Source organism: Thermobia domestica, chromosome 2 (assembly GCF_964235325.1).
Source record: "Thermobia domestica chromosome 2, izTheDome1.hap1.1, whole genome shotgun sequence".
Taxonomy (NCBI): domain Eukaryota; kingdom Metazoa; phylum Arthropoda; class Insecta; order Zygentoma; family Lepismatidae; genus Thermobia; species Thermobia domestica.
Genome location: NC_137455.1, coordinates 194610617 through 194637256, shown reverse-complemented (window position 1 = coordinate 194637256; position 26640 = coordinate 194610617). Strand labels below are relative to the sequence as shown.

At 33.5% G+C, this 26640-nt stretch overlaps 1 protein-coding gene across 5 annotated transcripts in view; it reads left to right on the top strand.

The window, feature by feature from the left end:
* The window catches only part of LOC145678343 (very long-chain-fatty-acid--CoA ligase bubblegum-like), a 140798-nt gene that overhangs the window by 53170 nt on the left and 60988 nt on the right, over window positions 1–26640 (top strand). For 4 of the 5 annotated variants that reach the window (XM_081748381.1, XM_081748378.1, XM_081748379.1 and 1 more), the window contains exons 3-6: window positions 13713–14049; window positions 18668–18866; window positions 19188–19289; window positions 20973–21119. In XM_081748381.1, coding sequence (XP_081604507.1) covers window positions 13713–14049; window positions 18668–18866; window positions 19188–19289; window positions 20973–21119 — 785 coding nt within the window. Of the gene's footprint in view, window positions 1–4993; window positions 5123–13712; window positions 14050–18667; window positions 18867–19187; window positions 19290–20972; window positions 21120–26640 lie in introns of those variants that run through there. The other variant, XM_081748380.1, reaches the window with a different exon arrangement.

Sequence of the window (26640 nt, the reverse complement as noted above, 5' to 3'; positions counted from 1 at the left end):
TGCCCCCCCTAATCGCCGCCCATGCCAAACACATTACGATTAACACAGGCTGCCAACATTAGTTTCCGATCCGTCTTTCACAGTGTTCGGGCCGGCCCGATTTGTGCCCGGCCCGTTTCGACCCGGTTAGAGCCCGGCTCGAGATTCGGGCCGGGCCGGGTCGGGCCTGGGTTTGCAGGGCTCTGATCTCCACCCACCAAACTATTATATTAGTGACTTAATACTGCCAACAAGTTCATTATACCAGAAAAAGACTGTTACTAAATAGCAAAAACTTCTTTATGGGAAACTAGCAAATTGCTTATAGTTGATAACTTTTCGTCTAATTATTCCCAAATTTCAGGCCATTGCGCCCCGGCTAAAAATAATTTTAGTGAATTAAAAGTTATTGTTGTTATCTACCGATACAGAATGCATCTTTTGCACCCAATCTACACTAAAACTTACAGTCTGCTTCCAGCGAAGATCTGCCAAATAGTTACATAGTAAATGGAAATTGATTTACAAAATCGCAAACTTTAAGGCCCCTTGCGCCCCGGCTAAAAATTATTTCAGAGAGCTGAAATTTTCTATGGTAAAGTATTATGATATGATGCAACTTTTGCCCCCTATCCAAAATCGCATTTCGAAAAAAAAATTTCGCTCCACCCTAATATATATATATATAATCCCTCCTCTCCTCTCCTTCCCTAAGTTGCACCATCTTCGAACCTCATCTATGCTGAAAATTTGATCGAAGTTGGTCGGGTGGTTCAAGAGTTGTTTTATTTATTTTTATATATCTCTCCCTCCATTCCCCCTGTTCTAAGTTATACCGTCAACGTGATATGATAAAAAAAAATCCCAGGATCGAATCTCATCTATGTGGAAAATTTGATTGAGATGGATCGGGTAGTTCAAGAGTAATGAAGTCACAAAGACAGACAGTCACTTTCATTTTTATTTTTTGACACACACACACACACACACACCTATATATATATATATATATATATATATATATATATATATATATATATATATATATATTAGGATGGCAACCAGTTATATGGAAACATTTCGAAACTTATTTTAGCAGAGTCTCACCCTCTAAATTTATTCTTTTTGGTAACTTAAGCATGCGTGCAAAATTTCATGAAAGTATTTTAATATTTAAAGGTCGCTCAACGCGCTCAAACTTATAGCTACGTTTACGTTATTTAAGCATTACATGCGAAATTCAGCGCATCTTAACCTGGATCAGCTCAACTTTGAGGTACAGTTCTCACACTTACAGCAAATGACCTCCGGGTGTATTCACGACGTATTGTAAAGTTTTGTGATGATATGTTTAGAGGTCTCATATATAGGGTGCGTGACGAGTATATTGCATTGGGCACTTACAATACTTATTACTTACGTTTTACAATAAATCCTTCCTCTTTTCGTCCGCAAACTCCGTATAAGATCTCTTTTTTTCAATGGTCGAAGCCCTCTCATGGATGATTGCCGACGTTCCCAAGTCTATCCTGTGTCATTGAACACCTTAAATAGCTCCTGATCCTCTTTCAGACTGAGAATGCCCTTTCAGTGGAAGTCATAATCACGAGTAAAGTCAGGAATTAAGCAAGGGTAGTCAAAACTTCAGGATAACTTGGAACAATAGTATTAAACTTCCATTTTCCACTTATCAAAAGACAAACATGCTGAAATGTGATTTTGAGATTTACTGTGCTGCTTCATTTATTTATTTATTTATTTTGACAATCCTTGCCCAGTCTCTGATTCCTGTTGCTCATTCCTTGTACTTTCTCCACCAGAGAATAACCAACATGGCAAGCAATGTGCATAATCCAGCTTCTTTGAATATTTCAGACATTTTACCTGCAATTACTGCTCCGCTTTTGAAATTGTTTTGTAATACGAAGAGGAAAATTCTCCATTCTTTTCATTTTTCGGAAATGGACCATTTGGTTGACAGGATTCAGACTTGACAATAAAATGCTTAACCACTTCAGCAGTGTTGCAAGTCTTGCAAGAGGCACAATCTGCGGATAAGCTTATTTTTAAACACCTCAAAAGTAATGGGGCGTTTACACTTAGTCGATTTGCGTTCGATTCAGTTGAATTGACGTCACTTTCAACTTAATCGACCGTGTAAACGGGACTTCAACTTAATCGCTTGTTGATCGAAGGGCACTAATCGACTGGCAACTGAATTAAAAGACGTTCTATTTTCTGTGGTTGAAATAATTGAACACATCCATCAATCTGATTCGGCCTAGTTGCTTCGATTTAGTGGCAAATGCAGCGAGTCGATTTAGTCGTGCGACTAAATCGACTAAGTGTAAACGCCCCATAAGAGACATCTCGTGAGTCGTTGTCAGCCCTGGTAGCTCATTACTTGGTTCAAGTAATTAAACTATTGTGAAAATATCCTTCTTTTTCGAGTGCTTTAAAATTAGTATTTACAGGCAAGGTGCAGGGGAACCTTTAAAAGCCTTTGGGCGCCATAGGGTCCGGGCCCCCCGCACCGCGGGGTTTTGCGGTTTATAGATCCGGCACTGGTTGTGTGTTCAAGAGTTACTCGAGTTTTATTTATTTGCATATATGTCTCTCCCTCCTCTTCCCCTACCCTATATTCTACCGTTAAGGTGAAATTATAAAGAACTTTCCAGTCCTGAACCTCATCTATGTTGAAAATTTGATCGAGATCGGCCAGGTGGGTCAAGAGTTATTAAGTTTTATTTATTTTTTTATAACTGCCCTAAGTTCTACTGTCAAAGTGAATAGCAAAAAACATTCCCAGGCCAGAATTGCATCTACTTCAAAAATTTGATCGAGATCGATCGGGTGGTTCAAGAGATTAAGAGTCACAAACATAGTCGCTTTCAATTTTATAATATAGATTTCAAGTTGCTGTTTGTTTTTCTAGAAGTATGTCCCTAAAATATCTTACCTTTGTGAGGGATGTTTCCAAGGTCCTGGGAATTTGTAAACCACAATAATTAATAACAATTACTGGCATTAATCAAATCTTGAGACATTTCTCTAGCGAACTCACTCAAAGACAGTGTTCACAATTTGGAGGAAAGTCGCTAAATCTAGGAGATTTACCTTCGAAGTTAGCAGCAAAAAATCTTTTCTTCCGATTAGCGACTTTCTGGGTGATTTTTAAATGACAATTTTTCAACAAATTTACAAATTAACGACTTTTGTACTGCAAATAACATATCCCGTAAATCAAGCACTACTAATTCCAAGTGGTTCTAATATCATACGTGTATGTGCTTCTTTTCTTTCATTTTGTTTGTTTTAATCAAGACAAATACAAGAGATACGCAAATATACAGAGTGACCACACCTTGTTAATCTTGCTTTGTTTTCTGTTACTCGTTTTTCTCTAACGGAGATTTTAATTCCAACCTTCAACGTCCTTTGATTTACATAGAATAGATTTCTCTGAGAGGTGCAATAACTCAGCATTAATCGCAAGGAATTTTCTCGGGAGCATTTTTCCAATCATAGTCAACTTGTGTTAGCAGTATTTTAGCATTCGTGTTTGTTCAAAGTCCCCTCCCCAGGGAAAACTTCTGAAATCACCACTGGTGCAAGATTTTTTTCCTATGTAAACTTTTATTTTTTGAGATTTTTAAATAAAGAAAATCATTCAGTGTTATCACTTTATAGTTTTAATTGTGTCAGTGTATTTTGATCTTGCTTTTAGTGACTTTTGATCCCAAATTATAGTAATTTTATTACACGCTTAGCAATTTTTGGTGTCAATGTTTTGACAACACTGCAAGTCGGTCAGTATGATTATACCTCTTCGGAAGAACAAAAGTATTTCTAAGATGTCCCACTGGTGCTATGGTAGATGCTGTACAATTTCAAAGATCCATTATTATTATTATTATTATTATTATTATTATTATTATTATTATTATTATTATTATTATTATTATTATTATTATTATTATTATTATTATTATTATTATTATTATTATTATTATTATTATTATTATTATTATTATTATTATTATTATTATTATTATTATTATTATTATTATTATTATTATTATTATTATTATTATTATTTAAAAATTGTTAAATATTTACGTGCAGTTTTTGGCAACTGCAGAATCCAAAAGTATATTGCATTACTGGGTTACCTTTTAAAGCCGGTAGAATGAGTATAGAGGACGAACCAAGTACAACGGTACGTTTGTATATTTTCTTGATGTAGATGTAATTTTAGGTATATGATCAGAGGCGCAATAATTGAACAGAAATAGGTATATTGAAAAAGAAAAGAAAAGGTTTGTTGATTAGTTGTTGATGAGGTTGTCAAGAAGGTATGATTATCATAAAGATAGATAGTTGATGACACGAAGATATATTTATTCGACAAATATTTTGTGATGTAGTGGATACTTGTAATCATCTTTCAGAATAAAAGAAGTGTAAGCTTCTAATATCTTATAAAAGTCTTGCTGCTAATATTATTTAATAATAATAATATAGATATATAGATTGTATTCACGTTACACAAGCACCGAACGACCTGACAAATAATACAAACATTATATTAGTGCTGTAGAGAGACTGTTCCGACAGACGACAGACAAGTATGTATTATTTGGATTAATGTAAACGTAGGCCAGGGGCGGATCCAGGAAGGACTTCTGGGGGAAGCGATGGGTTGTAATATTGCTACTTAGAACTACTTTTAAGAGCTCCAAACTCTGAGATAGGTTTTATTTATATATATAAAATAAGAAATTTTCTTCTTCTGGGGGTGGATCGCCCCGATCGCCCCCTGGATCCGCCACTGACGTAGGCATTAGTACACGTCAAGTTTGAGATCCTGCACAATTACCTAGCATTTAAGCATGAACAAGATTTTAGCTCGTTGAGTACCTTGACTATTGGGATCCGAACAAAAGCTAACCGCAGTGGAAACTTGTCGTTAACTTCAATATTTTTTGACAACTTATAGTGGCAATTTTTTACGTAGATTAATAACAACAGATGAAACCTGAATTCCATACTTTAACTCAAAACAACATGTCAATATAAGGAATGGTGCAAACCAGAAAAAGCTTCTCTCTAAAAGACTTGCGCAATTTCTTCTGTGGGCAAGGTAATGATTACATTTTTTATTGTGATGCGTTTTTAGTGGTTATTACGTTCAATGCATATTCAAGTACCAAATGGTAGGACACTTAATACAGAGTAATATTTCAAACTTTTGTCTGTCCTCTTTTGGCAAGAATTTGTCAAAAGTTGTCCTACAAAGCTGTAGGTGAGATCTTTACTGCAATAAGACAATGAAAAAGCTGATAGGGCCCCAAACAAAGGATGTTTTAAGTAATTTATGTTGGAAATTACATTTACATCCTTCCTACCAACTTGATCTACCACCTGGTGAGTTCCATTTGTTTCGCGAGTTGAAAGAACCTACGTGATGAGCGTTTCCAGAATTTGAATAATGTAATGCAGATTGTATACGAGTGGATAGTATAAAAGTCATCTCAGGAAGTTTGAAGAATGTTTTAAGAAGCTAGTTTCACGCTAGGACAAATGCATAAAATTCAATGGCCATTATATTGAAAAAGTACGATGTAATGTAGATGAAAATTACTGTAGTAAATAAATAATAAGAAAAAAGAGTGTTCATAACATCGGAAATATCAGTAGTACAGATCAGGGACGGCGCCAGAAACGCTTGATGGGGTGGGCGGAAAGAGGCGGACCTAGTTGCTGGGTGGGCAGACAATGAAAATGAGAACTGGACAATGTAGACATTTTTTGACAATAATTAAGTTTCAATTTTTATACTCTTTGGTTAGTTAAGGCTCAGAACGAAATAGGGGAGGAACAAGGATGTGGAAAATAGCTGTCTTGGCCTTATAGAAGTACAATTCCGGCATTTGTCTGGTGAGACTAAAGAAATACAGGACTTAGGACGGGCTGCGGGAGTTGGTGGCTATATGCTCGACCTATCGAATTACGCATGGCAGACACACTACCAGTTTGTTTAAACCAGCGTTTCCCAACCGGTGTGCCGCGAGGAAATCGAAACACAATTATTAATTCTATAGCTACCAAATTGCAAAACATAGGGGAAAATATGTACATTTTAGTATTTCACATTACTATGAATTTCTAGCATGAAAAAAAAAATACTGTAATTGTAACATATTATTCTACATCTATTACTGTGTAGCAGACAGTATTTCGGCTCATACACATTTCCACGTTTAGCTGCTATGTTATGCTTCAATTGGGAGTCATACTAACACCGAGAAATAGAAGCACTTGTACGGTAAGCGTCAAGTGAACGTTCGTAGAACACTCATTCGCACGTGAATGACAGAACAACACTTTGTTCAACAGCTGTGTTTTGACTTCGACGCATCGCAAGCTGTGTGATTGCAATAATACGCACCGGTTTTGGTTAAAACAGCAAAGTTAAAAGTACAAGACATTTGTTTGTTCGTTCGTTCGTTATTTAGTGATCTTCGTTCTTAGTGAAAGGTTGGATACAGTTTTCGAAAAAGAAAGCGTATTTTTAGAAATCTGAGTTCTGTATTTCATTGCAATTGTTTTCTATTTTAAAATTAGAATAAAAATAAGCACAATGAATTAGCATAGGGGAAAATCAGTAATCGAGCTTTCATCTCTGTGGAGGAGGAGATCAGTAATCACAGAAAAAAAATACCATGGTATTTTATATTTGCAAATAATAATAACAATAATATCTATGAGTGTGCCGCAAGAATTCAAGTTACACCCGTAGTGTACCGCAAGTTGAAAAAGGTTGGGAAACGCTGGTTTAAACAATAATAACGGTATGTACTGTGTAGTCGATGAAGTTCAAGACAGCTTTACTTCCTCTCCCTCCAAGAATGCCTATGAATGCATAGAAATAAAAGAAGGTTCAAACAACACAGACTAACAGATAATACTATGCCTTTCGTTAATAACGTAAAATACACATTAAGTAGGTAAAGTAAAACAAGATTTTTTAATGTAATATCTATATGCAACAGCAAAGATCTGTCACTAAAAGAATGGGGATATTCAACAGCATGATTGTTTAATCATACGGTACACAGATATCTCTGAAGCTGAAACTCAAGTTCAGCAACTCAAGCAATATATATTTACATTACATTAAATATGCAGGAAATATTACATTAAATACGCAGGAAGCAGGAAATTTACATTAATAACAATACTAATAATGCATAAAACAATAAAAATTACATATATGTCTATAACTGAAATTCAAGTAGAGATATCAAGTAACAAAAGTTTCTTTTTTTTTTTTTTGTTTCATGCGTATGCGGCAATTAGGAGTGATTATTTTTACGTTTTTTTCTAACCCTACGAAATCGGTTTAAATGGCTTCGTAGTTCACGAGATGCTGGAATTTAAAGCCCGTGTAATTTAAAGGTTAATCACAACTTTTGGTATCATTATATTACTAGAAGTATCTGTCTTAAAGTCATTGTTCGTGGCAGAGTTAAACAGAGTCCTAGAACCTATTACATTACAATCGAAGGTAATACCTATTGCTTTTGAAGTACAGGATGTCACCTTTATTACTCTACTTCTGTTGGGGTGGGCGGATGGGTGGGCGAGGCCATTCATCGGGTGGGCGGTCGCCCACCCCTGCCCACCCTTAATGCCGTCCCTGGTACAGATTCCGTTCTAGCTGATTACTCAGCAAAAAAATTCTGATGGTATCAGCCTCAGGACTCAAGGTCCTGACCTAGGGGTAGAACCACTCCCAGTGCCGGATTTACGTATAAGCTAAACAAGCTATAGCTTAGGGCCCCACTCCCTTGGAGGCTCCCAAAATTTTAAAGACAAAAACTGGATGTAATATAATTTCCAAGTGGTAAGAGAAAGCAAATAAGATAAAACGCACATACAAAAACGGCATTTTGTATTGTTGTGCACTAGGCTCTTATGAAGCAAGTAATGAGGTCCTCGCTTGTAATGCGGCCCTGTTTCCCAATCCTGCTTGTAACCCTTACTGCTCGGCCTTGCTTATAATGCGACCCCCGTTTCACAGCCCTGCTTGAAATGGGGTCCATGTTTCCTAGCCCCGCTTGTAATGAGGCCCCTGTTTCAGAGTCCCGTTTGTAATCGGAGGCTCTGTTTTCCAACTTCGATTATACGTAATGGGGCCCCGTTTCTCAGTTTCGCTCATAATGGGGCCTTGTTTCTCAGCCTTGCATGTAATGGGGCACCAGTTGGCGCAGAAGGAAGAAGAGAAGATCTGCAAGGAGTTTAATTGGGATGAAATTAAACTACTAATTTTATAATTTTTCTGTAATATCTTCAAAATAGACAAAAGTAATCAAAGAGTGGAAACGCAGTGGGCTAGACAATATTATTTTGCTTGAGATACCATTACTATGTCTCACCAATCTGCTGTCGCTTTGCAACTTATAGATTCGGCATTTATTTGTGGCTCTATAAAAGTCTGCTGTCCTAATGAACGGTGTAGACCACAATGATGATATTGAAATTATGTAAAGATATTCTATTAAATACAATTGTATTGTGTGTAGGTTATAACATAATGTCATATTAATAATGCTACATACAGGGAAAGTCAAAATAATGGACCCGGTTTCAGAAATTTATTGTGTGAAATCTGACGAAAATATGTTATTATGAAACATGTGCTAAGAAAGGTAACTGTCAACGCTTTCTTGGAACGTATTCACAAATTGTCGTCTGAGATTCAACACCGCATATCTCCAATTTTGGCGAATTTGAATTTTTGATACCACTAGAATCAGTATAGGATGGCGCACAATCTGGTTGAGTAGTACACCTATATCACGACAAATGGCTTTGTTATTCCCTCAAAGTAATACCGAGTATATTGAGGATGAAGCTAGTTTTTAAACAGTTTTTGTCTCTCCTGCAAAATTGGTGAAATATTACTCACGCGGTATTGAATCTCAGACGACGAAATGTTCTATGTGAACACTGCGCGTAATATGACACACAACAAGCCGATTGTCTATCTCCTACCAAACCTCTTCCAGCATGTTGCGGCCAATATCAGAAATGGCTGCTATGATGCGGGCACGTAGGTCATTCAATGTTGTTGGAAATGGTGGTACGTAAACATGATCTTTTACAAAACCTCACATGAAGAAATCACATGGAGTCAAGTCATGTGTACACTAATCACAGATTTGTTTACATGATAGTGAAGCACACAGAAATATCTTTGCCTTCCATTCAACGGCATTTTCCTTAACTGGTCGTTGGTGACCCCTAGCGGTAGAAAGTGGAAACATTGGGTGAAACTAAACTTTGCAAGTTAGCCTTTTGAAGCGCATGTCTAACAATAATATATGTTTATTAGATTTAACAGAATACACAGAGAAAAATCCGTTCTCCGGACAGCGGTATATTATACAAATATACGGTATCCTCTTGCTTACTATAGAAATCAGTACGGAGCATACGTTATCCGTATGCTACATAGGCACTGCCCTTAGGTGTTACATCATGCCGTTGCAGGATGTCTGACATCTAACAGTTTTCCGTATATCACATGCATATACTTATATAACCTTCGTCAGCTATATGTTATATACGTCCATTTGTATGTGAGATCCTGACCGCCTACATTGTTTCATGTGGAAAGTACATATAGATGGAACACTTATACAGAAAGTATTATAAAATATGCGTTTTCAGTTATACGTCTGCTATACGTTAAGTCCAAAAACTACAGGAATTACGCATGTAACCTATCTTTTTAAGTACGCCACCTAGTTTTTTTTCTCAGTGTAACTTTCTGAAATCGGGTCCATCATTTTGAATTGCACTGTATAATTATTAGCAGTTTGTGTAACATATTGACACTTCTTATTATTTCATGTTATAGCAAGCTTCCAGAAACTAGATTATGAGTCTGTATTTTGTTTCTAAAGAATTTTGCAATATGTGGTGAATGTTGTAAGTTGATCAATGTATTAGTTAATAAAATACATATTTGATGTGTAATCGTATTTAGATCTCTATTAAATCCATAAATTACCATATAGCATATATTCAACCCCCCCCAAAATATCGACATTTTATAGCTGAGAAAGAAAGCTAAATATATATAAAGAGCCCCATTACTTTAAATAGCTTAGGGCCCCATCAAACCTAAATCCGGCACTGACCACTCCCTCTAAATTTTGGCAATGGGCACGTTGGCCCATCCCCAAATTTGGGAGGGGTAAATGAGATCACTTCTTAAATTTTGGGAATTGCTAAAACTAAACATTTGGTTTGGTAGTATAGAACTATGGTATGTACCTCTGTAATTTTGGGAGGGCTATCTCGTTCCCTTTTGGGCTAAAAATGCCAAAGTATAAATTTGGAAGGTTTCTGACATAACTTATCCTTTCTGGTAAGACTTTATCACGTTATGTGATTGAGTAAAGGACTTTATTCTCTTTCGTAGGACATGGGTATATTGACGCACTCCTCTTACATTTATGGTGGGGTAAATTGGCCTACTCCATAAATTTGGAAATTGTCAAAGAACAAAATTGGGTAAATGTTTTCTAGAACTCGAATATATTGTATAATTCTGTAAATTTGGATTGTTACCCCTTTCTATGGGCCCGTATTGCTACGTGCTCACCATGTGGCAGGGTAATGACCTAATTAATCTTCTATGATGAGCCTTTATACGTTATATGGTTACATGGTTGAGTACAGGAATTTATTCTCATTTATAGAACACGTGTACATTGATATTTCCTTATCAAAATTTGGGAGGGTGTGTTGGCTCACCCCTTAAATTTGAAATTATCAAAAAAATAAAATTCAGTAAGCGTTCTATAGGACTCGAATATATGCTCTGTAAATATAGGTGGTCCTAGTTCTCCTCTTCTATGGGTATAAAAAAAAAACTGCCAAAAATATAGTTTTTTAACCATGTGATCATCTATTCATTCACCTTATTTCTTCATCTAATTTATCTTTTTTGGTCCGCCTTTATTGCATAACATAATTATATTTCTAAGTACATGAGTCAATTTTCTTACGTAAGACAGATATCTTGATGCCCTCTCTTAAATTTTGGGAGAGGATGTGTTGGTCAATCTTAAATTTGGGAATTGCGTAAAAGTAAAAATTGGGAAATGTTTCCTAGGATGCAAATATATATCTTTATAAATTTGGCTGTTTCATCTTGTATCCTTCTATGATAAAAAGAATGTCAAAACTACTGTATATGTAATCCTTTATATTTTGGCAGGAAATTTGAAATTGCATATGGCAGAATTTCGGATGTATTGCGCTAATGTTCACTAAGATGAGGTTTATTGCAAGGTATGATAATGTGACCAGTACATTCGTTTCTTCTCTTAAATAGGGCATGAGTACCACGATCCATCTCTTTAAAATTTTGGGAGGTGCACATTGGCTCACCACTTTAAATTTGGGAATGGTTAGAAACAAAATTTGGTAAATGTTCTCTAGAACTCGAACATGTAACTGTAAATTTGGGTGGTCCTGCTTATACCCTTCTATGGGTAGAAGATGCCAAAATATTTGTATTGCTACGTGCTTACCTAATTTATATTCTTTGATTAACCTTTATCATGCTACATGGCTATATGGTTGAGTACAAGGGTGTTCTCTTTCATAGGACATAGGTACAGTGATGCTCTCTTCTGAAAATTTGAGAGGGGTACATTGACCGACCCTTTAAAATTTAGGATTTGTTAAAAAGTAAAATTTGGTGAATATTCTCTAGTACTCAGATATGTAACTCTGTAAATATGGCTAGTCCTAATTTTCCTTTTTTATCAATAAAAAATGCCAAAACTATTTGTAATTATTGCTTCATACTTTGGCGCGAATTCTAAATTTTGGTGGTAAATTTAAATTAGTGTGAGACGGGATTCTGAAAGTAGTGTCCCAATGTCCAATAAGATGAGGCTTTGCTGCAAGATAGGATCATATGGATCAGTACATTGGTTTCTTCTTTTGGATGGGACACGTCCCACCCCCCATGATACATCCCTTGAAAATTTTGGAAAGGATACACTGGTCCACCCTGAAAATTTTTGAAATTGTGAAAACTAAACAATGGTAATTGGTCTTTAGGACTAAGGTATATGCTTCTGTAAATTTGGATGATCCATGGGTTATATCCTCCTGTGAGTTAAAAAAAAAAAAAAAAAAAAAAAAAAAAAATCAAATCTGGGAGGTTTTAGATGTAATTTATCTTCTAAGATGTGGTTTCATTTTATTCGGCTGATAATGTAGAGAGCTGAAGTTGTAAGAATGCTATTATTGCATACTGTAGATTGGAGGAAATAACGGAATGTGTTTATAAAAAAGAAACTTTAGCGATTTACCTTTTACATCCTAAAGATCTTAGTGATGATTCTCTTTCATGGTATATCATGGGATAAGCAGATAATTTTTAATTTAACCCTATTCTTACGGACAAAATTAGTTCCAAACATATATAACGTGAAATAAATATCCTAGGAATCCAAATAGAAACGATTACTTGAACATTTGAATGTGTTTACTTCTAACTATAAAGAACAGCCTTAGCATCTAAATTTGTTGATTGGTTTGACGTAGTTTAAGGTCCAATGTGAGATGTGATTTGTGATCATGCGTATTTCAAATCGATCTCGAGGCACTCCGCTAGTGTTAATGAGAAGGTTGAATCTTTAAAATATTGCAATACAAGGTCAATAACCAAGAATAAATAGTAACCCGGAACTACTTCAGTAATAAGTAGAAAAAGATAGGATAAAGATATTAGGATATAAGAAATTGAAGATAATTTAAGAAATAATTGATTCATATGTTGAAAAAAAAACAGAAATGAAATTTTTAATTAGGCATCCCACGTTTGTATCTTTTAGGCCAAAGGATACGGATAATTAATAAAAGTGAAAGATTGTCAAGTAATTGGTGAATGAGAGTTTGGAAGGAAACGGAGAGAACCCAGAGAAACCCCACGGACAACACAATGTAGTCCATCACAACTCAGCCTGGGATCGATCCAGGGACCCTTCACACCAGATATGGGCGCTCTAACATTGAACCACCATGTTTCCTTATATGTTGGAGTTGATAATAATTGATATTACGAAGTTTAACATGCTTTCACGTGTTTTAGGAAGAAAATTGATTTTTTTTATCTTTAACATAAACTGGATTTTTTTTGGGGGGGGGGTGGAGGCTAGATAGATCAGTGATATTCAGTCTGAGGTAGGCACACTCCCAAAAGTACGTAAGAACTTTTTAGGGAGTATGCAAAATTTAAAATAACATAGTTCTATGTTGTAACATACTTCTACTAAATTAATAACACGATTTTTTTGTTTATAATAAAACTAGGTTATTTAATTAATAATTAATTAATAAATTCTATAGTTTATTTCTGATACGCTTACCTATAATTTGATTTAAGAGTAGGTTAATCTGGAAGTGCACGCTTGAATTGAAAAGTGTCATTAGGAGCAAGCTGAATAAACACATGGAGTATCACAGGAATAAATTGATCATTCCACGAGGTAATTTGTTTTGTAAGATTGTAAGTATAAAGTAGAAGGTGGCGAATAATTACTGAAAAAACTTGAAGAAAATGTCAGTTTCTCTATGCATGTGTTAATTCTTTTTTTAAAATAGCGTATCATATTTTATTTTGTATTGTTAAATTACAGGACCGGACCAGATAATTCTCTCAACCATAGTCTACACATCCAACCCGGAAGATGCAGTGAAGATACGGGCAGAACAGAGTGATTTATTAACAGCTAAATTCATCTCAATTCCCACTATTCTCCGAGAATCAGCAGAGCGCCTTCAGTGTCTCCCAGCCTTGGCATGGAAGAAATGTCATGAATGGACATTTTGTTCCTATTGGGAATTTTATCATAAAGTTCGTACTTACGCTAAAGCGTTCATAAAGCTGGGCTTGAATAGCCATGAAACAGTATGTATTCTCGGATACAATTCTCCTGAATGGGTAATATCCAACCATGCCGCCATATTTGCTCGGTAAGTTAAAAGAGAGAGAGAGAGAGAGATCCTTGGAATATACAATTCGATATGTTTTTTTTTTTTAGGTTATTCTATTTTTCTGTACTTGTCTATACAGATTTTAAACTGTATAAAGACGTAATTGTTTTTATTTATTTATTTTTTATAATGTCAGAGTATAATTTTTATATTTTATTTGATCATCGAATGTTACAAACTTTATTTTCTGTATCTACAGTATTTGTTACAAATTAATGGACATTTTCTAGATTTTAAATTGCTTCACGCTGTAAGTGAGTATGAAACATACAGAATTTCCAAGACGTTAAGGATTTTTTTCAGGGATGTAGCTAACAAAATTTTAAGAACTTTAAGATTGCCCATAAGGGAAAAAGGAACCTCGACAAATATCGGGAGGCCCTTGAAAATATATCCTTTTTAAAATTTTCTTCATTCAATTGTGATTTTTTCAAGTTTGAAATTCTAAACAGAGGCAAAATAATCATAATTTTTATAGAGATCAAATTAAATAAAATCAGATTTAAATAAATGGATTAACTATCTTTCTAACCACCTTTCTAAAAAATTCTGAACAAACTGGATTTTTGTGAAGACCTTTATTTTGATGTCATCAGCACATCCTGAAAAGTACCCTCGATTTGAGCCATAGATTTTTGATTTTAGGAAGGGAAAGAGAAGAATTATATATATATATTTTTTTGCATAATTCTGATGATTATCAATTTTCCGAATAAAATAGTTATGAAGAATATTGTAGTTTGTAAAATTCTACACAAAAAAAGCCCTTTGACATTTTTTTCGTAGAGGCATTCGTTTGTGAGATATAAACTAAATTATGTCTAAACAGAAATAGGGCGAAGTTTTTAACTTAAACTTCAAAATATTTTTTTTTTTTTTAAAGAAAGCATTGGACAGATGAAAAGTTAGAGATAAAAGTTAAAATTTTGGAGGAGGAAATTCACCTGAATGAGATTAGCGTACTCCCTCCCTCTGAGAGTGGGATAGGAGCTACTTTCAAAAGTCAAATGGGTACCTCCATTTTTTATTCCAGAGTTGGATTATACGAGGAAAAATAAGTAAATTTTATTCGAAGTATTTTTCTCGAATCGTGATAGATGACGCTGTAATCAGTGAAAACTAGTTGTACTAAGGTTTCTTCAATTGGAGCCTCCTACAAAGTTATAAACGAAAGAACAAATCTTCGAAAATTTGCCGGAAAAAAAAAAACAACACAAAGAACTGAGTAGTAGATCTACTAACAACGATGAGGTGTTGCCTGTCAATACCAGCTGACATGCACTGTATTTGCTAAACTTGGGCTTAATTGTCATTGAAACTGTTACCAATTGGCTTAGCGACCTCGAAAACTATGGATTTGGCACAAACCTCAGTTTTGGACATTTTGTTTTTCACCTCTTCTCATTCTTCCTGCAGATGGAGCTGAAGTTGAACTTAAACGATATCGGTAGTGTTACTCTTCACCCAAGTGAGCCTTAAATCTATGGATTTGACACTAATATAGATTGTTTTAGATTATTTTTACTGCTAGAGGTGTCTTACCTAAACAGTATTTTTTCAGATTGTATTTTGTCCACTTGCTTTTAAAAATGAGTTTACAAACAGTTTCATTTTCCTAACATAAGGAGCTTGCGAGATACAAATTTTTGGGACAAATTTAAAACCATCTCTTCCTCATAGAAGCTCGTCCTTCTTGTTTAGGGTACGTATCAACAAATTCTAAATAGTTTACGGTCTCTTTCAACCTTTGTTTTCTTCGATAAAGTTGCTTAGAAGTATGCCAAGCAAACGGTATAGGTTCTGGACAAACAAACATTAATTTTTATATATAAGGCAAACTGCCCCTTCCCCTTTGAGTCCTCATCCTTCTCCATCAAAACAATTTTAAAAGGTTATGGTCTCTTCCAGACTATATCTTCTTTAAAGTTACTTACAAGTATGCTAAGTAAACGGCTTGCATTTCTATACCAGAAAAACAAGCAAACAATTTTTATGTATAAGATTAGTGTTGTGCGCTATTTCTGTTCAGACATAATTCAGTCTATACCTTTGAAAGATTAATTCTACGGAAAAGTATATGTAAGGATCATTTTTGTGTAAAAGTTTATAAACTATTTCTTTTTCATAGCTTTTCCTTGAAAAATTCTTAACTTCTGAGATAATTGGGTAAAAAAAAAAAAAAGAAAACTAGAATTTTCCCTCTTTAACACCCCAAAACAAACAAACAAACAAACAAAACATGTCTCAAATTAAGGATACTTTTTGGGATATTCTACGGACATCAAACTATAGGTCTCCACAAAAGATTCAGCTTGTTAGGAATTTTTTCGAAGTCTAATTTTACTGGACTAATAGAGTTTGGCTCAACGATAATCCAAGAATTTAGCAACTTTCGAATTGTTACTTTGATATTTTCATGAAAATGCAGTTGACAACAGTAGAGATCCACGAAATCTATGGCAGCCCTGTGAGAGAATGCCATAAACTATGATATTTTACTAGCTGACAGCAAATTTTTACAGTTTCTGAAGACAGACTGTTGTATTGCCTATTTTCGTTTTCTTTTTGAATGCAAAATTTGTGGTCTGATTATAGAGAAATGCTTCCAAAATGTGTTCAAACTAAAGTATGTGCTCTAATTGGTTTGCCTGTTGAAACAGGTTTCTAGTTAGGTGAGTGTTTGGCAATGTCAATTTCCATTGCCGTTATTTCCCATTAGTGAAATAGAAGTATATTACTATAGCTCCTCAAACATTCCTGTGTTCGATAAATATTCGACAAAGCTTGACCCGGGTTCGATTTCCGGCGGGAGCTCATATGGTTCGGATTCCACGTTAATCAGTAGATCCACGTCTCGTATAGCTTCACTGCTGAAAGAGACGCTAACCCAAACTCATTTAAGGCGATCTGGTACCCCTACTAGCCGTGAAAGTTATCTCATTTGAAAAGTAGAGCAAAGTTTAGCACAATTTTCTTGTTTATTATTAAAGTCACAAACGCGAAAATTTGTATATATGAAGAGGAGATACATATCTATACAATGCATGTCTTAGATTAACAGTACTGGGGACTGAACTCGCAAACACATGCACAGAAACCACGAGTGTAGCTTACTTAGCTATGAAGAGGTACGGAAGCTACAATAATTATGTAGTCAAGAATGAAGTGAAGAAATAAAAAAAGAAAAGTATAGTTGTAAGGTAATACTGCTATTAGATTTTAATTTCACGTATTCAATTTCGAGACTATTAAGACGAGATCGAGAACTGTCACTCGAGACTGAAATAAGTATTTGTTGATCGAGATGAAATCAAGACCAAAACTGACGATTTTCGACTCAAGACGAAACCGTTATTTGTGAACCGAGACGAAATCGAGACTGTATGTAACCTCGTCTCCTCTCGTCTCGATACCACTCCTATAACAAGAATATTTTCTACTTATATTTATATTTGAAGGGTGCTTTGTTATATACTGCACGTATTTTCCAAAAAGTGCAAGTTGTCTTTATGCATTTTCTGTTTTGAGCCTATTTATATGTTTACAGTTGTGATAATTTTTGGTAAGTTTTATGTATGTGTATCTTCTATGATAGGGTGTTTTTCTCTTTTTTATGTTTCTGAAGGCAAAATCTTGTACGGAGCTTCTTCCTTGGTCAGCGGGTATAACTTGATTTCCGTCGCCTTTTTACGCTACTAGTATTTGTTCTGCTATCCATACTGCTCTAACACACTAAGTGGTCATCCTGAATTATCCGTCAACATAACCACAACTATCTGGTGACAAAACCTATATTTTAAGCACGCCTCGAACGGGAAGGAGAAAGATAGAGTGCCGCTAGATTTGGAACACTTCAACAAAAGCAAGGATCAGTTGAAAAGGCCCAAGTGAGGTGAAAAAGCTCCATTGCCACGTTTTCAAAGTCAAAATCTGAAGTTTATTTATTTATTTATTTGAAAATCTAAGGCACGCATTATATAGATATGTATCTCCTCAAGGTTTCTTCAAATTTTCGAATTTGTGACCTTAATAACAAAAGAGAAAATTGTGCAAAATTTTGCCTTTCTTTTTAAGTGTGGTAACTTTTACGGCTGCTAGTGGTACCAAATCATCTTAACAGTGTTAATTTTTTGTGAAATAGTTTTCAACAACTTTGCTCTAAAATAGTACTATTATAATATAATGTAATAAAACAATACATTTATTGTAATATGAAATGTATAAATACAGGGAAGCTCTAGGTATTTTGACATTTTATGCGACAAATATTTCGGCATCCCTGTCTCTCCTCACATTTTCACCCATTATTCAACTGTTGCCATTTGTTTAAGCATGAAATAAAACTTACGTCCAATGTCTCTCACTATGGTATTGATAATTAATCAATTAGCTAATTAATGGTTGAATTCTAAAAGTATTTTTATTGATGTGACATATGAAATGAAAGTAATGTTTTCTTAAAACCCGCCGCGCCTCCCATAGGCGACTGCATAGTTCGCCTATATGGACGATCCGATCCTGATCAGGTAGAATTTCAATGTTCGAAATGTAACTAATTAATTATTTCTAATCACATTTCAATTATTCTTTCCTAAAGGGGTGTTGCTGTAAGCATCTATACAACATATTCTACTGAAAAATGTTTAATGTGTCTTAAACAGAGCAACGCAAAGATAGTTGTTGTTGATGATGATGAAAAGCAACTACAAAAGATATTGCAAATTAAGGACGAGGTACCAACACTGACAGCTATCGTACAGTATGGATATGTACCAGGAAAACCTGGTGTGTATAAGGTAACATTTGTAATAATATCAATATTTTAGAATTGAAGTTGAAATGATAGCTTAAAAGTATCAAGACCCATATTACCAATTGTGACAATGATTTGGATAAAATTGAGAGGTTGATTGCAAACCCTGGATTAATTTCTTGAAATTATAAATAGATAACAACATTCAATGCAAGTAGTAATAATTTTAATATATTCTTTGGATGGTAGGGATGAATATTCGATTGAAAGTTTAGCGTGTAGTTTATAAAGCAATATAGCGTTGTCATTATTTTGATATTTAATAAATATATCATTTAATAAAATACAGTTTTTCTTTGGTTAGTGGTCTGACTTAAATGAACTAGGGATTGAAGAGTCAGATGATGAACTTAACGAAAGAATAGAATCTATGGGTATTAACGAATGTTGCTCAGCTGTTTTCACTGTAAGTATGAATTGTGTACTACTCTACATTAAGAGTTTTTTTTTTTTTTTTTTTTTCGTGTGATCGTAAAATTTCTCTCTTGAGACTTCAACTAAAGATTGATTTCTATTTATAATTTAAATAAATTTGTAAATATTTTCTAATATGTTAGTATTTTTCCAGTTGTACGTCAGAAAATACTTGCAAATATCGTGTAATACGTTGCATTATCAATTTTACATGAATTTATATAATTTTATGGAAGCAATCCCAGGATTCAACTTTAAATACAGTCTACTTAAGAAACAGTATAATTTTGAATCTGTATGAGGTTTTTCTCGTCAACTCATGTGAATGGTAAATAGGAAAATGTAGTCCGTAGTGTAAATCTGATAAATATTAGAGAGCTCAAATTGAAATGGAGAACTCATTTGTTAAATTGTATTAAAATGTATAAATGAAATATTTTCTCAGATAATATATTGTTATTCCTAGGTAGAATTAAAAACTAAAATTAGAAATATATGTTTTCCGAAGGGATTTGTACTTACAATTCACTGAATAACATATTTAGAGTTACGTCAAGTATGTATGTAGATCAGTAAACGAAATTTTTATAGTCATTTAATAAAATATTTCCATAAAAAATTAAGCTATTTCCTTATGTTTCATTGATCCTTTGCAAATCATACAAAAATATACAAGACTAGACTGAACTGACAGCACATTATTTTGTACTTTCTACTATGCGTATTCATTTCCATAGCTTTCCTTGTTTTATTATACACTTTATTTCAGTGTTTCTCAAACTTTTTCAAGTGAAGGCCACTTTTATCAGTCCAGAAGGTTCTAGAAGCAACTCAACTGTTTTCCCCCTTGAAAGCAAATTGATTATATTTTTAATGTTCGAGCATATATATATATATCAGTATCCTTATATTTTAAAAATACTATTGTATTAATTGAATTTTTTAAATATATATATATATATATATATATATATATATATATATATATATATATATATATATTGGTGTTATTAGAAGAAAATACTACATACAATATATTAGATTTTTAATATAATTGAAGGCTATCTATACAAGAATTTTAATACTACATCTATATATAAGCTATTAGAATTTCCATCAATCTATTCATATTTATATAAACTATACCCTGTTTAAGATTCTCAAGTGTAGAGTGTGATACACAGTTCACTTGATTTTTTTTTTCTGTCTTGTCTAGAGTAATGTTCAATCTAACAATACAACAAGAGGATACCTCTAGGATCATTTGCGGTTCGCAGGTTACAGTTTTAGAAACTGCTTTATTCAAATCTTTATTAAACAATTAATTTTAAGACTATTTTAAATGTGGTATTGGGAAAATGCTTTAGAGGTTACTTTAGGGAAATGGGGCAAAATGTTTTTAACATTTTTGAAGTCAAGCAAAGGACAAAGAGAAACAGGTATTTACTGCTAATCGAGGATATGACCACGCCTTATTTACGGTATTCCAAAAACAGCAATGAAGTATAGAAACCTCCTGAGGAATAAAAATGTAATATTTGAATTAATGCAATAGCATTTAATGAAAAGGAAGGGAGGAATAATGATAGGGTAAATTAGAGATGCACACAGTTGCCAACTGCGTTATGCACTTACTCACAGATTAAATTATTTCATGCTTTTTTGGCCTTTTTAGCCTGGACACGATGGTTCTCCAGTTGGTGTAATGTTCAGCCAAGATAATATTACTTTTGTTGCAAATAATCTTGCTGAATATTTTGTAACTTCGCAGGATAATGAGATTTTCATAAGTTATCTTCCTTTAAGCAATATAACAGTACAGGTATGTCTAAAATAAGTTCAGTCTTCTGAAGTTTGGTTATGTAACTGATTATTTACTGTTCACTCTAAGTATAAATTGCACACTCGGTCCATTTAGTAATAAATGAAAGATAATGTTATATTTTAATATTAGTGTCACTATAGTTGCTTTAATAAAGAAATTGTCCAGCTTATTATCAACAGAGGATTTAAAATACTTTGTGTGATCACCAAAAACACGACTAACCTCTGGTGTCAATAGTCAGACGATTTGTAATAAGCTATATGAAGTTTGTGAAGAAATGCTTTCTCGCAATACTCCTTTTCTCGTATATTGTCACCAGTAGTTGCGTACGCAATAGGGGACTTTAATTTCCCTTGAGAAAGATGTCATGGAAACAAACAAACATTTACTACCTACCTATATATATATATATATATATATATATATATATATATATATATATATATATATATATATATATATATACTCAAAAATCACGATTGTCCTGAGAGGATAATTGAGTGCTTGAACACCTCGCTTGATAGAATTCTGCGTACGTCACTGATCAGTAATTTCACCAGTGATGTAACCATTTACAATCAACATAATTTTTTTATCTACAGGGTATATTTCCTCTTTTATTTTTAATTCGTTATTATATATGTGCAAGTATTCTCTTTATGAAGGAAGATGATTTTAATCTGGTACTAATTCTCTCTTTAAGAACTCTTTGACTTAAGAACTCTGACTGTTCATCGCCGCAGGTCTAAAATACTCGACAATGAATCTAATTCAATCACGGTTGTCATTATCAATTGTTCTAAGATTCTTCTTTATATTATCCTCGTACCTCTTTATCCAAAGGTCTTTCTCTCATGTGATTTCCAACTAAAATTATACGCTTCGCATATATTTCATGCAAGTGATACGTTCTGTCTATCTTCGACGTCTTGATTGAACTATCTGTAGTATATTCACTGAGTATACATACTTAGGAGTTGTGTATTAGTGTTCTTCACTGATTGACTGAAGTTTTCAACGTTTGTTTACAGCAACATTAAGATTATACAGATGGGACTTATTGTGTAAAGTGGGATCCAAATGATAGGCAAGTAGGCTCATCACCGGGGATCGAACTGGGAACTACTATCACAGAAAGCACACGCATTACCCACTTGGGCACAAAATACCATATTCTCCTAAAAATGAGATGTGAGGATAAGGTATCAAATGAAAGACTACTAGAACTGGCAGGAAGGAAAAGAGTATACTGAATTCAATTTCGAAAGGAAGAGCCAAGATGATTGAACACACTATGAGAGTTGGAGAAATCATGCTATTGGCTATGAAGGGAATGGTAGAAGAGAAAATACCCAGAGAAAGGCTGGGATTGAAATATACGAGTCAAATAATACAAATGCAAGAATGAAAAACTACAAGGATAATTAAATAGTAGCTCAGAATAGGGAAGAATGAAAATATGCATCGCACCAATCGAGATATTGCTGACCCAAGAAGAAAGGGGAATAGAAGCTTTAAATTCATTTTAGCAAGTACAATGGACTAAAAATCCAAAACAGTGTCCTTAGCATGTAACATTATAGATCCCTTTCATTTTTATGTAATGAAAAGTGTCCTTTTGCAAATAAATTGAGGCAAAACTTTCGAAATCAATTACAATTGTTAGCAATGTATTTTATTTATTATTATTATTATTATTATTATTATTATTATTATTATTATTATTATTATTATTATTATTATTATTATTATTTGCTGGCAACTGCGGAATAAGTCCCGTGGTAAAGATCTCTCTGTATCGAACAAAACTAATTTAAATTGCTGCACTTGTCGGAAAATTGTAACAAAACACTTGTATGGGATAGATATCAGTATCATACTGTTGATTATTGGAGTTCTGTATAGATTATAGGTTAACATAGTGGGTCTTCTTAGCCTGTAGAGCTTAATATATTAGGTTCTATGACATTGAACTGTCAGCCCTTTTAAAACCTATCTAGTTTTTTTTTTGGCTCAGAATAAACCAAAGTTCTGCTTATTAATATTGTTACATGACCTTTATGATTGATGTCCCGAAACACTACTGCTACTTATAGCGTGTTACGTTACTAGTTGCGAATAAGTAATAATGTGATTGGTAGATCAGCAGAGTTCAGTGACTTTCAACGTAGAATAACCGTAGGTTGCTTCCAATATGGGAAGTTAGTGACAAAAATTTACCATTTCTTTGTCCAGATCGTATGTGAAATGGAAACGACAAGAGAAATCATAATACAATCCTTGTGTTATAGAACTCATACTGACAAACCAAGGCCATCGATTATTAAATCAGTTTATTTTTATCACACTTATATTCCTACTACTGTCAATTTGAAAAGGCAATATAACTTTGTCCACAAATACATAAGAATTTATATGTATTTGCGAAAATACGCAAATCCATAGCTGTTATTTACTTTGAAGAATAAATAAAGGTTATCGCCGTCATTTATTTGTCTAACTATAAAAGAAAAGTTATTCTATTCTTGAAATTTTTATTGAAAATATCACGCGTAATTTTATCTTAAAATACAACTTAGTTTCATGGCTAATTTAAATAAATTGAGACTTCGTGCAGAACACATTTAATCAAGCTATCATGTTAATTTATTTCGAGTTAGTTAGAAAACTAACGAATTGATTTCAAATTTCGAAAGTGTTTTAGAATATTCAGGATTTTATTAATTATTTATTAACTAGTACGTAATGGATGAATTACAGTAAACATTTAAGATGTGAAGATAATCTTTTATATTTTCGTTAGGAAATCATCTGTTTCCGAAGAAATAGGTAATAACGGATTTAAGAATTACATAATACTTTTATTACCACATGAAAGATGAGAATAAGTTAGACAGTATGAGCGTATTTGGGTTCGTTTCCTGTGGGCTACTATTTGTATGAACAGATGTAATGGTATCGGGTTTGATCCCTGAACGTCCTTGTACTGATTCATGAAAGAAAACACAGTCTTGGACTAAGAAATACCAACCCACAAGTAAACATTAACCAACTGAGAACAAAACTGGTGAAACTCAGGATTTGAACCATGGACTTTTGATATATACTGTGTTCATGATTATTTCCCGCTTCCACCTCAGCTGAATCAGCTAATCGTTCCATTCGTGGTTACCCAGTGTACGGTCAGTGTTCGGGGAACGTTGGGTGCGATATGTATTTCTTTTTCATTTATTCCGTGAAAAACAATACTAACTGTTGCAATGCTGAAACTGCAAACATAATAAATAAAATACATGCATAATACTTATCCTCTAACACAAAATATTTTTATATAGCATGCACACTTTTACGTCACTTGAATATCAATGAACACACACAAAACATACATTTGATAGATATATTTCGAACTATTTAATTATTGTGGCACTTCACATTTTACAAGCACTAAAATACTTTTCAAGTTGTAATAATGTGGCTCCGTATTTCGCAACGACCGAATATTAATATTTCCGCGCACGTATTCTCGGTTTCGAAAGTCGAACAATTGATAACATAGTCATGAACACTGTTCACTGACGATGAGGATCTGAGGATCTGATGCACAAATTGTTGAAATCCTTTCACTCCTCCCACATGCTGGTTCCATAATTAGTTTTGATTAACAAAAGTTGCTGTGTTTCATCTTTGTTGCACTATTTGATGGGCAAGTAAAATTTTCGGAGTATTCTAACGTCAAAAACTTTTGGAATGCCATTCTTCATGTTAAGTAACTAGTGGTGATGTGAATTTCATATGCTACATTGAGAATTCTTAGATTACTATAGTTACCACATACATAGAATTAACTGGAAAATAATGTGAATTGTTCCATTCTCTATTTGCTATAGGAGTGAATTCACTTCACTGTAATTGTAAAACAAATTAAAGTCAAGTGGGAAGCAATACAAAATGATCCATCTTTGTTCATTGCTGGCCTCCCACTTTCAACCTCCTTGTGAGAGCCAAATTTTTGTCACAATGAAGGCATAGGAATACACTGATAGGACGAAAGATAGTTCCCAAAAAACATTTAACTTTTAAGTGGTTACTTCACTAATTAGAATTAACTGATTAGTTATAAAGTTATTGAGAACATATTAATCACATCTAAACACAGTAATGTAAATAATTAATGATTACTGCAAAAAATGCACATTATGACGTATAGTCCGACATTGCCGTAGCTTAGGAATTCAGCTTCCAAAGGTAGGGAAAAAAGGCAAGCTGAGCCGCGTCTTTTGTGCGTATTTGGTCGTACGAAGAGAAGAGTAGATGGGCAGACGCAAACATACACATAGAAACTTGTGAGCGAGAGAGTTTGTAGCATTTTGAATTCTAAGAATTCTGTCTTGGTGCGCACTAATTCCAAGAAGTCCTGTTCCATATACGAGTGTTGATTGAGAGATATAACGATAGCGTTATAACAGGTAGCTAATTCTCTTAGCGAATTTTACTGGATCTCAAGAGGATTTGTTATATTTCTAAACATTTTAATTATCTTTAGAAGCTAGCGTAGAATTTTGTTATTGGCAAAATTGTAAATATGATTACTTTTTAATGATTTGGGAAGAAGAAAAAATCAGACAAAAATAGAATATTACTCACCGGTGAATCCAGGATATTGCTTACTGACGAATCCTTGACATTTCATTTCTTCATTCACTTCTATTTAATCAGTTGATCAATACTGAATATAAACTGTAACAGGTGTTTGTCATTACTTTTTTGTACATTTTTCGTTTTACTAATACCTTTCGTTTGAATGATTTTTCCTTAAAAGAAAGAGCTTATTTTCCAACAGTTTTTAATTGATTTAAATGTGAAACAGATAAATTGTTTTGATTCTGAAATTAATTTTAACATGCAACAAAACAAATATATTATTTTTCTATATGAGTCTTTGTAAACTAAAATAAATTACTTGGTCACTATTTTATAAAATACTGACATTTCAGTTCTATAATTATGGATATTAAAATATTGTTGACTAAAATATATACGCGAATATTGTTAACAATAGATAAAATAAAGATTCATGAATGGGTTCCATTTCATAAAATAATGAATGAATTTGAAAAATTAATACTACAAACTCTGTTTTACGTAGCATTTAAAGTTACGTTTCGTTTAAAGTAATTTATTTGAATAAATAATATTGTAAAATGGAATTAATTTTTGAAAATTTACATATACTCGTATAGATAATACCTTATAAAAATTTTCAAATTTGTAGATTATTACTTGTAATAATTGAGTTAACCTTTTTTAAATCCACCTACCATCTTAATTCATTTGCTTTTACTTCTTTTTTACGTACCAGGGTTATGTTCGTCTTCAAGCAACTTAAACTATGTAGTTAAAATAAATTCGAAACGTATTAATATACCTTGATAAAATTAGTATCAAAATTAACGAAACATGGCTGAACATAATTTTATAAGAACTCCAAAACTAATATTATTTGTTCAAATAAACTATA